The sequence below is a fragment of the Phaethon aethereus genome (assembly GCF_964289735.1).
Source record: "Phaethon aethereus genome assembly, chromosome: 5".
NCBI classification, from domain to species: Eukaryota; Metazoa; Chordata; class Aves; order Phaethontiformes; family Phaethontidae; genus Phaethon; species Phaethon aethereus.
Window position 1 is genome coordinate 40,605,142 of NC_138579.1, and position 15,503 is coordinate 40,620,644.

General features: G+C 38.6%; 1 protein-coding gene across 1 annotated transcript in view; it reads left to right on the top strand.

Annotated features, from left to right (window-relative positions):
• SIPA1L1 (signal induced proliferation associated 1 like 1) overlaps positions 1-15,503 on the top strand; it is a gene marked incomplete at both ends in the record, with an annotated part of 76,609 nt that overhangs the window by 45,018 nt on the left and 16,088 nt on the right. The window contains 4 exons of the mRNA XM_082000512.1: positions 1,027-1,176; positions 6,121-6,245; positions 9,005-9,123; positions 11,627-12,066. Of these exons, the coding sequence (XP_081856638.1) occupies positions 1,027-1,176; positions 6,121-6,245; positions 9,005-9,123; positions 11,627-12,066 (834 nt within the window). The remainder of the gene's footprint in view (positions 1-1,026; positions 1,177-6,120; positions 6,246-9,004; positions 9,124-11,626; positions 12,067-15,503) is intronic.

Here is a 15,503-nt window from a genome sequence, read left to right on the forward strand (position 1 = left end):
GTGTGTTTCACCGAAGCCAATACGCATTTTTTTAAGTGTTAAAAATTAAATTGCTATTTAACTTGTGGAAGTGGTAGTCTTTTTCCTAGTTAAAATGAGTAAAGATTTGCGTTCACAGTAGGATTTTGATGTTCATGGGTGGCATAATTCAAACTCACTGCAGAAGTTCTGAATGGCTTTGGTCACCACAGAGTAGAACAAAAAACTAGCTAGCGGCAGTGAATTCGGTCGGGGTTTGGGAAATAAACACACAAAGCAGAAAATGATCTAAAAAAGCCTTCAACTACAGAACAGGATATACGAGTTGAACAGTATAAGCCTGCTGCTTCCAGCCATTCTGCCAGGTATATGTGTTGCAATTCTAGCCCATTTATTTGCCGTATGGCTGTTCCAACAGGAGAAATCTTCATAAGACTCAGGTCTGTATTTTCAAATAGAGTTCTGATCTATTGAGATAGTTTTATATTAGAATGTTAAGTATTTAGGGGGGCTTTTAAGGTATTTATAAAAATAACATTACATTTTTTAGTCCTTGTGATTTGATGTGGACAGATTTGGTGGCATAGAGATAAGCTTGATACTCTTGGAAGAGTTTGCATAGACAGCTCACTACAGTTAGCTTAAATTCCAGGCAAGAGTTTGTTTTGAGAATTAGAAATATTTTGTTATGTTTGGGATTTGGGTGAGGAATGTCATGCTTCATTATTCCTTACAAGCAATCTGTAAAAACAAATCAGGACTTTAGAAACTGGGTTGTTTTCCTAGTGTGTGCCGGGATTTTATTCCCACACTTGCCTCTCTTCATTTACTCCCCTGCATCCAGCTTTTTATAGCTGATTTTCCATGGTTTCCAATAAATTAGTAAGGGGGAAATGTCTGATCCTTCAACTGACTCAATTTCTACTGTTTCCATGATGCCATGTTCTTTGCTGAAATGACAATTTGCATGATGTTGTCCATCATGCTTCACACTGTGATATTGCTGTTCAATATCGATGATTTGACTGGTCCGTTTGCTCTGAACAGGTTGTCCCCCGGTTCTGATGTCTACGTCACGGTTTCATCCATTGCCTTAGCAAGATCGCAACAGTGCCGTAATTCTCCAAGCAACTTATCATCCTCAAGTGAGACGGGCTCTGGTGGGGGCACATACAGGCAAAAATCTATGCCAGAAGGGTAGGCACCAGACTTCTTTCATATTCTTTTTAGGGCAGGTGTTTTGTTGTGTTCCATTTGTTGTAATGTATATTAAAGTAAAGGAGTGCATACACAGCCTCCTGTCAGCTTGTTGTTTACATGCATTAAAACATGTTTGTTTTCAAACACCACTGTCATGCTTCTTGAAAAAGTCAGTTTTAGAAATCCCTTGCTTCCACCTTTTCCCTTTGCAACCTAACCTCTCTCTCTGATCCTAGTCTACATCTGCTCAGGTTACTATACAAAGGGACCTTTATGTATTTTAAAATCTTCATTAAAGGTATGGGTTTCATGTTGCAAATTGCTGCATTTCACAGGTTTAGATTCTAAAAAGAAATAAGTAATAGGTTTTGGACTTTGCAGTCTGTGTTGATAATTGAAGCAAGGTACTGTTGTGTGCAACCAAGACTTCAGATGTGTAGTCACAAAAGTGCTAAGTAATCCACAGCTAGCATCTTTTTCACATATTCACGGTCATCCTGTTTTAAGGTGCTCTCTTCCAGCTTTCCAGAAATCCTCAAACTCTCTGAAGTGATCCAATGTCAACGTAAGGGGCAACTTGCAGAGGAAGAAATGAAATCTGTATCATTTTCAGAGAGCACTGAGAGGAGCAATAAAGCAAGCATCATTAAGTAGGGGAAAAAATAATTGGCAGCAGGAGAGCTGTCTACCACATTCCAAATCACATCCTGTAGAGGAGATAAAGGGGCAAAACTGCTGATAGTTCACACTGCAAAGCTTCCCTCTGAAGTCTTCTTGAGTATGTTGCAGGTCATTGTGTGTAATTCATTCTGGTTTGGGTCCTTTATAAAGTAGAAGTATCTATTTTAAAAAATGTATTATTACAAAGATTAAATACCATTGTCAGGAACTGCTTAGCACAAGGTACTGTCTTTTGCCTGTTTGGGTGCCTGTAAGGGGACGCTGCGCTCTGTCAGCCCAGAGAATGCTATTCTGAGCGTGTGTTGGGACAAGTGCTGCCACTGAAGATTTGTCCTCCCTCTCCTTCTCCTTGCAGCTCAGTTTGAGGTTTTCTGAAGAGGCCATCTCTGCTGCACACCTTCCTGAAGGCTTTGATTCATGAGACTATCAGGCCTGTTCAGGTCATTATTTAAGTTTGTGCTTAAGTCCTACTGACATTAGGAGATGTGCTCTAAACCCATTAAACTTTGCTGTTAGGAAACTAAATAGAAATGTGTCCAGATCTCTGCAGCTGGAAAAAGCACTTAACCTCTTTATACACTGAATACTTCCTGGCTCATTCATGCCAGCATCACTTACGTGTTGCCTTACATTCTGAAGAGCAGCTTGTGCTCCCAGTATCTTGTCTGCTCTTTTCCAATTACATCACTTGCTCTACAAAAAAGGTATTGCTGCCATATGTCCTTATACCATCACAACCGTAACTGCTTGAGTAGGAAGGGATTTTCAGACATGCTGGGGTTTTTATTTTGAATTGGCCTCAGAGCACACCAGCACCCATCCCAGCCCTTTTCCATCTTTTAAGTTAATTATACAGATATATTCACTACAACACTCTGAGCATTTTGCAAGTTCAGCAGAGAGATGTGTCCTAGAAACCTTGTGTATACAGTCTTTTTGGTTTTGAAGTTTTAATTTGGTGCAAGGAAACACCTTAAATCGAATAATGAAAGTAGTCATTAATACATAAACTTTGCATGTTCCTTACTGGGTGCTTTTTTTAAAAAAAAGAAAAATCACTTACTACGTTCCAATTATTTGACTATTGTGTTCTATTCTTATAAGAAAAGCACTTTGCCTCCCATATTGTCCTTGTACACATGAATCACATTTACTCAGGCATTTCCAAACACTTCTTGCCAGGCATGAAAAAAGATTTTCCATTTTTCATGGAAAGCATGAAAAATACAATTATGAAGGAAACTTTCCCTTGCCTCAATAAGCAAAGTAATGTCTGTCACATTGCTAAAAATCATTGCAGTTCCATGTGCATCTTCTGTTGAGATTCGTCTGAGAGACCAGGTTCAGGCAGCTCTGTAGTGACGTTCGATGTACCAGGTAGAGCTGGTCAGCAATTAACCCATATATGTTGTTAAAATAGGGGAGAGCTATTTTAGCATTCAGTTGCTGAGATGTTGGAGAGAAGGATGGGCTGGAGTAGGTACCTAGCCGAGGGGGCACCATGTTCGGAAGGTAATCTTCGTGAGGTGAGGCTGCCGTGTGCTCTAGGTATGCCAGTCCCTGAGATTTCCCAGTGCAAGAAAGTCTCAACTGCATAATTTGTGTATATATTTCTTGTTGCATGATATGACAGATTTGGAAAGTCTGTGAAACTTAAATGACTGGAAGCATGGGTGTGAGTCCAGCCTCTGTTGGTAAGAGCAGTAACTGCTGCCTTTTCTAGAGTATTGGTCCATATCCTGATCTGGATATAGGCAAAAATTCACTGCCTTCAAGAATATCGAGATTTGTCTTGATGTATATATGTGTGTTTTGTATACTTATCCAGTGCTTACCTGAAGGTATGTATATGTAAAAAAAATGGTAGAATGTAAAAATGAAAATCAAAAATACTGAAATAACAAGTTTCTTCTTATGACATGTATATAAAAATGTATATTTAGACAATTTCACTGTTCTTTTAATCCAGATTGATTTCTCCTTTGAGTTTTTTGGGGTCATTCCTACATACCCTAATGGGCTATATATTTAAGCAGCATAGAATGTAGCACCACCTGCATTTATTATTCCTGCTTTTAAATAGCCCACTTCATGTAAAAAAGGCAATCTGAAGATATTTTTTGCTGCTCAATTAGTAGAGCAGTGAATTTAATGAAATAAAATTAGAAACATGGTGGCTTTGTGTATCTCTAATCTTGGAAAAAAGATCCCAAATCATAAAATATGCCAAATGCAAAATTCACTGCTTTTACACGTATGAACATTATGGGGTTTAGGTAAGAGGACAACGCATAGGAAGTAAAATACTGATGCAACACAACTTCATCGCACCAAGATTTCTTGGGATTTTGGCTTTTTTTTTTTTTTTTTTTAGCTCCCAACTTCTAGTTATTTATCATGAAAAGATGTTCTTCCCTAAAGACTTTACAAGTGTTAAAAATTTGAACATTACCTCAGATCAGTTTAAAGAATCCATCAGCTTTTGAAATGTTGTGTTTAGACTTTTTGTGCGTCTGTTGAATTGGTATTGAATTCATCATGTTTAATTTAGGTATTTGATGAAGTGAAATGCTAGCTAGTCTGTGTGAATAGAAAAGGAAAAGCCTTGCTCACTTAATGCGATTTAAATTTAAATTGTTTGTATTCAGAAGGCAGATATATCCAGGTTTTCTTTTTTCTTTTCTTTTTTTTTTTTTTAATACAGCAAAACATATGTTGACTATACCAGGGAGCAGTAAAGCAAAGGAAAGTAGGGTCATGTTTGGTAAAATTTAAAGGCCCACATTTCAAAATAGGACATTTTGGAGCTGTGCTGCGTGTACAGTCATGTTCCAGCTGCTTGTCTTTAAGGATGGAAGTGGGATTTTGTTGTTCTGAGTCATATGATGGTACATGAACTTTCCAATGAGAGCCACACTGAAGTGGTACTGACAGTTGGGCAGAGATCTGTTTTACATTGGAGGTCATATCGGGCAGTCTGTAGCTAGTAGAGTGAGTAGAAAGCACAGTTTGGGTATTTTATTTCCTGTTGTGTCTAACATAATAGCTAAGGAAACTCCTTGATATATAGAGAATATATCAGCTTGTAATTTTTTTGGATGTTACTCTGTGCATGTAGAGTTTGGGGAATTCTTTTTTTCTTCAGGGTATATCTGATTTAAAAAAAAAAACCTCAGAAATGCATTAGTCTTGACGAGTTCTTAATGGTTGATCTGCTAATTCTGAATGTAACTATAAATTCTTACAGACTTGTGACTTGTAAGTAATACAGAATTATAGATTGAATTCTTACAGGCTTTTAGGCATAAGGCATGTAGACTTCGGTGTGGCACAGAGGCACTATTGTGTCTCCTTTGTCATTAGGTTGTTCTCCTTGAGTTTACTGTATGTTTATTGAGCTTTCTGAAATCCATCTAAGTGATCTAGCAGGATTTGCAAAGTCCATTGAGCACAGCTTTCGTTTTACTCTGTATGCTTTCTTCTACAGCAATAGGTGTATGTGTCTATATATGCAGGAAAGCTGTTGTATTTATTTGCACTAGTCCACTCAAATGATTTTATTATCAAATAACTTAATAGTTTACAGAATTTATTAACCCCAGGTTTTAGGAATCCATAACCAATACAGTGAATTTTATAAATGCTTAATTAAAATATTTGGCAGTGTAATATTGTCCTGCATGCATTTATGTTGTTTGCATATATGTCTGCATCACCTAGGCATGATCTTACTAGTCTTTTGCTTAGAACCCAGGAAGGTGGCTGAGATCCTAACAAACTTTCTGATGCTCACTTTGACTAGTTCGAGAGAGTGCTTTCCCAGCTAAAAGGATCCATTCTTGATATATTTTCCTGATAAGCACACCTCATTTCCCTTTGTGGTTTTTAGCCAAACTTTTAAGTTTCACTCATTGTGGTCAATTTTCTGTAACCATGTCTGGTCTCCTGTCCATGTAAACATCAATGTTGTGGTCTGCTTTTTTTTTAATTGTATGCACTGTAACCAGATGTTCTTGATCAAAGATGCTCAATAAATTAATGTGTGCTGTAATCTTATGTGTTAAAGGTGCTAAATGGGTCCTGAGAGCTGCTATAAAAATTAAATGGAAGAGCATTATAAATCCTTAAAGCAGTTGTGCTGTGCATTGGTCTGCCCTGTTGTTTGACACTAGGATCTTAAAAGTGCTCTTTTCCCCTTATATGAGATTTATGCATATTTAAAATCATTATCTGCTTTGTTTTTTTGGGGTGTTACAACAGGTTTGGAATTAGCCGTAGATCCCCTGCTTCCATTGACAGGCAGAACACGCAATCAGATACGGGTGGTAGCGGGAAATCCACACCCAGCTGGCAAAGAAGTGAGGATAGTATCGCTGACCAGATGGGTAGGTAATTAATTCTTTACAGTGAGCAAGTGGTGCTAACCACGAGGTGACTTTGGCAATACCTCTCCACGCAGAGAGAGAACCCTCTTAAGAACTGTGTTTTCAGTGTCTTTGAAAGTTAACCTTGTTGATCAGGAGGAATAATTAGGTCTGGAGCATGTACTAGCTTCTGCGGGCTGTTTCATTGAGACCTATGAGTATCACCTGAGGAAGAACTGATTTCAGTTCATTTGATTGTGGGACTAAATCTACCTTAATGCTGTTACTCTGAAACACTCTGTCCTTTTAGAAGCAGTGGGTAGACACGCTTATTAATTTGTCTTGCTGTTGAGGACTTGTTTGACCTCACTTACTCTCCCGAGTGGCTTGGCTTACTTTAATTTTTGCTTAGTTTGTCTAAAGTGCTTGTGATGCTCCCTTTCAAACGGTGCTGTATAAATGCAAATTGATTGTTTGATCATCGAAGCTATAAAAATACCATGTACAAAATGGAAGAAAATGCAATTAAAGTTTAAATAGTGAAGTAAATCTTGGTAGGCTTGGTAATCGCCTTCCACCAGTGTATACATTTTCATTGCACTTGGCAATTAAGCTGTCAGCTGGGGGAACATATTAACTACATAAAACAGCTGGGTACTGAGAATTTGTATTGTTAAGCCTTTATTTGAAGTTTTTGCACATAGACCTTTTGCTGCAGCTATGGCTTGACTTGAATGGATACCAATGAGATTTTGACACCAATGGAAATGTCCTGTCTACAAACAGCATTGATCCAACATGATGACCATGGTCAAGATTGATAGATTGTTTTTTTTCTAACTTTGTTACCATAGATTAAACAATCCCATACTTTTTCTGTTCCACACATAGCTTTTGTTCTATATAAATGGACTTGTGTTGAGCACAGAATAAGGTTCAGTGAGATCAGCAGGAGTTTAGGGCAAATGCCAACCTTGGGTTCTGGAGATGTACGTTGTTCACATACCTTCACAACCTCAGTGAGCTGTGCCTTGTTGTTGAAGCCATCTGTCAGTCCCTCCCTCACAACTCCCCCCATACTTCTCACTAAAAAGCTGTGATTGTACTGATCTGCAGTTCTCATTTTGACAGAACAATTTTTAATCGCATATGTTTTGATACTGTGATGGTAATGACACATGTAAAACTGATCTTTTGCTCAGCATTACTTTTGCAGACCAACATTTGGGTGTTGGTGCTGGCACTGAGTGGAGCTGCCAGCAGGTTCTGTTCTACAATGTCAGGTGTCACCGTATTGCAAAATAAATAAGGCCAAAAAGAACACGAAAAATTGTGTGGTAGAAGAGGTGGCTCCGGCATTTGGCACTGAGGAATGCATACTGACATTTAATCCCTATATGTTCTCTCTTGTGTATTGTCCTGCATCCGTAGAGTCGCAGTTGGAAGCTGCATCTCTGACTGGAGACTTTATTGCCAGTCTGGTGAATCTAGGTGAAAGTTTGGTTTATGACAAATAAGCACATTTCCACTTGGGATAATCTGTCTCAAGGTAAATAAGGCATTAGGTCCGGTGAATCCACCCACTCACTCCTTCCTGGCCTGTTCTTAGCTACAGAAGACCTTCGTTCTTTGTGCTTCAGCACTGCTTGCTACCACTTACCAGGGCGAATCAAGTTTGATTTCTTTTTTTTTTAATACATATTTAAAATAAAACTTTTAAATTTGTTTTTAACAAAAAATAGTTATGCTGCAGATCAAGATGAACAAACTGTAGCTGTGGGGGGGAAAAGCACTGCTAATTCCCATGGATGCTGTTAAATACTTGATGCTCATAAGCACACATTCTACTTAAAGGCAGCATTTTTGGAAGTGCAGAATATTGCATAACCACAGGAGAGAAGATACAGATAAAAAGTTACAACTAAGAAAGACCCTCTTTAAAATACTGACCTTGTGGTCTGAGAAGGCAGTTACCTGCCTGAAGGGCTGTCTGAATACCCTCTAGACTGCCATAGTTACCTCCTAGGAAAAAATAAGCTTAATTGGAAAAGAGCACTCCTACGAGTGTCCACGTAAGATGAATGATTTGAATTCTGTCCACTTTTGTCTAGTTTAATTTAGTAAGTATTCCTTTCTTTTGTAAATCTATGCAGTTTCCACATTCACAGCCATCAGTTTTTAAGGAATATTGCGATTTCAACAGATTTTTGCTATCTCTTCAATTAGAAAATATTTAACTCACCTGAGCTTTGACAAGAAATGTGTGTAGTAGTTGTACTGGAGAAAATGTGTTCATTTGAAGTGATCACTGTAGATTTTTGCTATTGTCCTGCCTTGCGTAGAATACAATTTAAGGAAATGTGGATCTTCGGGTTTTTTAATGTCTTGTCCACAGGCAATGTGCATATAAAGAAACAATGTCGATACACTGTGAAAATTAATATTCTGCTGTTTTAATGCTCTGATACAGTGCTGTTGGACAATAGGGGCATGGTACCATTCTGGTTGTTCTAACAAAAGCCAGGATGGTGGCTGCTGGGTTTTCATGGAGTCTTACTGATTTACGCCAGGCAGGAATGGGGTCTCACTTATTCACCTGTGTTTTGTCACAGTATGTTTGGGTTTGGTTTTTCAATTTGGAATGAATTGCATATTAGGTATCCAAAGTTTTTAACTAATGGTAGTATTGGAAAAATTGCAGTGTAAAATTAGATTATGCGTTTTCTTAGTTTGTTGCACTGCTTACGCTCCTTAATACATCGTTGTGTGCTGTATTGCAGAACCAACATGCCATCTCCCAGCAGTATCAAAAGTACTGCCATCCTTCAGAGAAAGCCCCAGTGGAAGACTGATGAGACAGGATCCTGTGGTTCATTTGTCTCCAAATAAGCAGGGTCATGTAAGTTACCATAAAAAAGGAATTACTTAACGTTTTGCTCTTGCTCTACAAGCTCTTGATACCAAAAGTGTTGTTCAAAGTTATATTTAGAGTGACAGTTAAAACAAGAAAGGGAAAAAAATCCTCAAGCCCTGTACCCTATTAGAACATGGGGAAACAGTAGAGCAGCCCTCTTGTTTCCTGAACCCTACAGAAGCTAAGCACAGCTTACTGAAATACTTAGTAGTTGCCAGTCGAACAGCAACTTCTTGTTTGTTATCTTGCGATAAGTAGAGCATTTGTGAGAGTTTGCAAAGCTATTCCTAGCCCTCACATGTGAGACTTAAAGCTTACTAATATATTTTAGAATGCAACACTCAAAGCTGCTTCTTTGAAACAGAACAGTGATCTTGCTTTTGGTTTTGTATTTTCTCCACTTTCCTCACCTAGTGTAACTATTACTTCTTTTCCATAATCTGCCTTGCACTCAGTTTGAAGACATTGTCTGAAAGGTCTGCTGGAATCCTAGTGAAAAAAATCTTTCTTGTTTTATTTGTGTTTAGTGTCTAAACGGTAAATCCTGCCTTTCTGTCTCTGCAGAGTTAGATATTTACACCTTTTGGGAAACTGTAACTTCCTGATTTACATACAGAGAGACAGATAAATGCAGTAGTGTTCATAAACTTAAAATGTCTTGAAAATTATTTAAGTGGCTAGACTTAAAAAAAAACCCCACTCTTTAAATTTTAAACTACCCAATAAGCTGTATCATTTAGTGTGTTTGTTTATTTGTACCATCAGGTAAAATATGGAGTTGTGTTGTGTGATTATACTGGAAGTATTAGTTGCATTTATTTAGGTGTTTATTACTTGCTCCTGCTCATCAGCATTCTTCTTTCAGTAGAATTGGCTTTTAGTTTATTAATTCATAACAACATGTCTTTATTATTAAAAAAAACCCAACAAACAAAAACTAACAGAACAAAAAAAACCACCAACACCACCACACCTGTCTTCATATTCTTAGGAGAACAAACTAGTTTTTGTATTTAGATTGACCTGTTTTCCATGAGATGTATTTGACCGTATAATGGTGTAATACATAACTCATTAGCTTGTGTGCGAAGTGTAGTACTGGAATTATTAATGCTTGCATTCTTCTTATTTAGTCATTGTTAAAGTAAATCTTTATTATGTAGGCAGATGGAGGGGGAGTGATGCAGTTACTAATGAAGAGCAGTAACTTTAATTGGAAATAACTAGGAGTCCAGATCAACTCAACAGTCCTCCTGTTTTTCTGTCAATTCTTGCTTTAGTATAACAAGAATTGTGGATGCTGAAATTTCTTGCTCTCTGTATACATCCATTCTCTATTTTACCTCTTTTCCAGTGAAAACAGAAACAGTATCTACTCTTTTATATTTGTCTGGGATCTCTGCCCATGCCTGTTAGCCAAAACTCCAAGGGTAGACAAATAGGAGAAGTGGCTCTAAGTCTGCTTTCCATGCCTTCCCTTATTCCTGGGCCATCTGGTCACCAAATAAGTTCCATTGCCTACTGAAAAACTGCTTCAGTTCTGATTATATAGATGGTCAGAAAGTAGATACATTCTGTAGATGGAAACTAAAATTAAGGCATTCAGCTGGATATAAATGCCCCAAAGGCAGGTGAGCAACGATGGGTGTATGGCAAGAAATTCTTCCTGTAATGGTATATTCCATCAATGTCCACTATGGAATTGAGGACTGAATGTCCTCCATGTTTCTTCCTAACAGCTGGCTGTAATCAAGGACAGAACGCACAAACCAGCCAGACACTGGCATGCCCTGATGGGAACAACCTCAAAGCATTGCATTAAAGCTTCCTTTCTTCCAATTTTGCCTTTTGGAAAACAATTTCAGATTAGTTAAATGGCATTTCAGTGATCATTTGCAAAAGACACACCTGCTCAGGAGGAAATACACCCTACTACAAAAGGGTAGGAAGAGCAGTGGTTATTTTGCCCTACTTTAACCCTTTGATAGGCAATTGGATTGTTAAAATAACATCTGCACTTTCTGTGGATTAGTTATGTTTCATGATCTAAAATATCGGAGTCTTAAAATTAGATATTTTTAATTTTAGTAGTTATAAATCAATCCAAAGTCTACACAGCTCAGCCAATGTCATTGGATTGGACTGGGCTGAGCAGAACTCTGCTTGAAAGGAAACAGTGTAAATAAAGTATTTTTGGACAAAATACAAACAACTCTGGCTTTCCCTGAATAGTTAAGCCATGGCTTCCAAATCCGTATGAAAGCTTTTTATGTGCACCCAGAACAGCACATGCATTGTGTTGGAATGAAATTTTTAGAGTTTATTAGTCTCCTCCATGTATCTATCCATAAATACCTCAAGGTAGAATAGCTCCTGTTGTGCAGTGGTGACTTTTTTGTAACCGTTTATTTCCTCCTCCTGTTTACTGCCATAATTCTGAAATAAACTTACAACCGTGGTTTTTGGGGGATTGTTGTTTCTTTTGTAGTCTGACAGCCACTACTCCAGCCATTCCAGCAGCAATACCCTCTCCAGCAATGCCTCCAGTGCTCACAGTGATGAGAAATGGTATGACAGTGGAGAGCGCACTGAATCAGAGCTGAACAGCTACAACTACCTTCAAGGGACTTCAGCTGATAGTGGCATAGACACCACCTCCTACGGACCTAGCCATGGCAGCACTGCCTCCCTGGGAGCAGCAACATCTCCCCGTACAGGGCTAACAAAGGAGAAGGTGGCACCACTGTGGCATAGCTCCAGCGAAGTGGTCTCCATTGCAGACAGGACATTAGAAAAAGAGAGCCACATGGACCGAAAGACCGAGTCTTCACTGAGTCTGGATATTCACAGCAAGAGTCAACCAGCCTCCAGTCCTCTAACGAGGGAGAACAGTGCTTACAGTCTTAGTGATGCTGTCTCGCATACAAGGTAATTTTCACCTCTTATGAGATTGACCCCCTCCACGCTCATTTTCCCATTCTCACTCTCTAACTTATCAAAAGTGAGAAGTGGATGTTGGAGAAAGGTTTCTACTTATGTTAACCAGTGTTTTGAAAGATCTCACTGTGCAGAATGCCTGAAAATTAACACTGCCTTTAGTCTTCGCATCTGCTATGCTTGTAACACTGAAGAATGTCTTTGAGAGCGTATTCCATACTGCTGCTACTAAACTAACATAAGACAGACACCTGTCTGATGTGTTCATAAGGAATATCTTGTGACAACTGCAGTTCATATGTGGATCAGAAAGGAGATCAGTCCATTTTATTAATGAATGGTTTAATATGGAGTTCTTTTTTAGTCTTGCAAGTACACATTTCAGATGTTTTGCACTTTTTTCCAAGTCTTTTTTGTTTTGACATCTGCTTGCAAGTCAGTATGATCGATACTGAGAGCAAGTTGCTTGGGGGTGCTAGCATGTAGATTTTAATCTCGTTCTGCTGCAAGGTTGTGGGTATGACACATTAGTCACCTTCCCTCTCTCCCTCAGTTTTGCCACTTGTAAAATTGGCAATATGAAGTACATGTATAATATGCTTGAAAACCTCAGATGGAAGATACTCACTTTACAAGTTAATCAGAGCTGCCAAAGACAGCTGGTCTCTACTTTAGACCGTTTTCCTAACCCACTTCCCAAGAAGTATTCAGTGTGCTTTTTGAAAAATACTCATATTGTGTCATACTATCAACAAGGAAGAAAACACAGGTCTTTGAAGGAAGATGTGTGATCATCATAATTTCTTGGCCTTATGGAGCCCGACTGTTGTACTTTTATTCTTAAGGCACCTCTGTTTTGAGTGTGCAGCTAAAATACCTGCAGACTGGAAGTCTGAAGTGGTTTTTGCTAATCATTTTGAGCAAAGCTACATTTATGCAAGGCTAGATGTTTATCAGACAGTTAACAACTCATACAGTAGCTGCAAGTAGGGGGTTGTCATAGAGACTGTGTTGTAGTGAATGGTCTCCATGTACTTTCTCATGGTAATTTTGACTAAGTCATCTATTAATGGTAGTCCTGCTCTGGTTTGCTGGTTCTCTTGATTGGCCATTTTTGGCACTAAAGCTCATACTCAGTTGGTATAAGTCCCACCCAAGTCTTTAAGACGTGTTCTCAGTAGCACGCATGCATGAAGGACTTGAGCAAGTCTGTAAAAAACATTATGCAGGGGGATTTACTTAGATTTTGGGCAGTGTTAGCATGTGCCCCTTTCATGAAGGTAAAAATTATATGGTGGTTATCTAGTTTTATACTTTTTATTTTAAGACAAACGTGTTACATGCATTTTTTTTTTAATGTTCATCAGAGCTTACCACATACCCTGTGGTACTTGTCTGAATGTAACTAGCAGTAGCATTAAATGTAAGATTCTTACACAAAATGCTGATTGTAATAAAGTTGTCAGTAGCGTTTCCATTTGGAAGGATTTTTTTCAGAAGCGACTCAAGCTTGGAAGACTTACATGTAACTCTTGGAAGCTTTATTGTAAAGGTGTGCCTGATGGGAGTGACATCTTAGTACCTCTGAGGTTCTGGTTTCCTCTTCTCTGAGCACCAAACAGGATTAGTTCAGTAGAAAAGCCGAGAAAATTCAATAAAATTAAATACATCTTCGCAGGGCAGGCATGCCCTGACAGCGCTCATCTTTGTCTTCCATGGATTTACTTTGCAACTTGATTGCAAACCTAAGCCTAGGATGTTATCTCACTATTTATTATATGATAGCATTGATAACATGGTATTTTCACTGGTTGATTTGGATTAATTTACATGATGTTTCTCTGATGATACTGAAATGGTTCTCTGTATGTTTTTTGGGGGCTGTTGCTGAAATTTCCGGATAAAGGTTCCCTAGACTTTATGCTAAAGAAAACAGTTGGGGTTTTTTCTCCAGTTTCATTTAAAAATCAGATGTTAAAAATGCAGCTCTTCGCAAAGAGCAGTAGTAGCAATTCGTAGAACACATGGGGCATGTGTAGTTGAGAAGTACTGCAATCCTTGCACCGACATCGTTTATTTTGGTGGAGAAAAAAACAGACTTGACTTGTGTTCCTTCATTATTATTTCTTATTTGTGAAGACTAGAGCATGTGTTTGATGCCTCACAATAAAGCAAAGGCAGAGTCTGGGCTAAAAAGCTTTCGTTTCGTTTCTCACGGCGTCCTCGGTTGGTGGTTGCACGCTGAACCGCAGTGCTGACCTGAAGAAGCCCTGGGTCCGGCTGCTTGCTCCTCACCCTCCCGTCGCTCCGTCCGTGGAGGCTCGGGGCTGGAGGCTTGTTAAACTGGCACTTCCAAAATGTAGCCACAGCCGCCTGCTTCAAGGAGGTGAAGGAAGGGAGACTAAAGGATGATTCTGAGCAGGCTACTTTTTGTGAGAAATGAACAGCTTAATTAGTGTGTTTATTGGTTTCTAAATTGTTACCCTCTCTTGCTTCTCGCTTTTCACCTTTTGCCTGTGGATATCAGAATGTCTGTGGTGTCTTTAGAGTCAGGTTTCTGAGCAAGAAGAGGAGGAATTTGGCCCTAAAAAGGACTCGGCGACAAAAGAAAAGAAAATAACCACAAATCAGAGTGTTTGTGTCTGTAGAAGACAGGCGCGATAATTAGTGTTCAGATCATTTGATGGTGCATAAAAGAACTTGTACCTGAGAATTGGTGGCAAAATGTAAATTATAGTGATTAACTTTTACAGCAGGGCTTCTGGCTGGGTTTTATTTTTCTTCTCCACCCCCATTCCCAAAGTCCTTCCTGATGATTGTGCAGATTTCTCATTGCATCCCAGGAGAATTGCATTATGTAGGCCAGTAATTATACAGAATCATTATAGCTGAATGTCATTAAATGAAGCCATATGCGCTGATGGCATGAATTCCCTAGGAAAAAAATAAAATCAAACTTCCATTTCCATCTAAACTATATGTTTTTTTACAGCCCCCTTACCAAAACTAAAAGGCAAATAGTGGCTTTTTCAAATCAGGTATCTTTTTCATTACTTCTAATGATTTTAAGATACTCTGAATATTACTTAATGATGGTAAATGCTTTTTTGAATGCCTTATCTGCAATTCTTGCAGATTGTCATGTAATATTTGGATTTTTCCTTAATTTAATCCTTGATGCCTCAGTTACTGAGGTGGGGGACCAACAGTGGCTATCTTTGTGTCCTGACAATACGAGGACTGAATTTCTTCTGGTTATAATCAAGCTGGTCCTGGTGTCTGTTACAGTATGAGGAATCCTCTGCATGCTTCCTGGGGTCGAACACTCTAATCTCTTCCCGTCACTGCCATAGTGTTCCAGCTGCGAATTATTATTCTAGAGTTTATCCAAAGCCTTTTGCTTTCCGAATATGCTCTCAGTTAAGAAG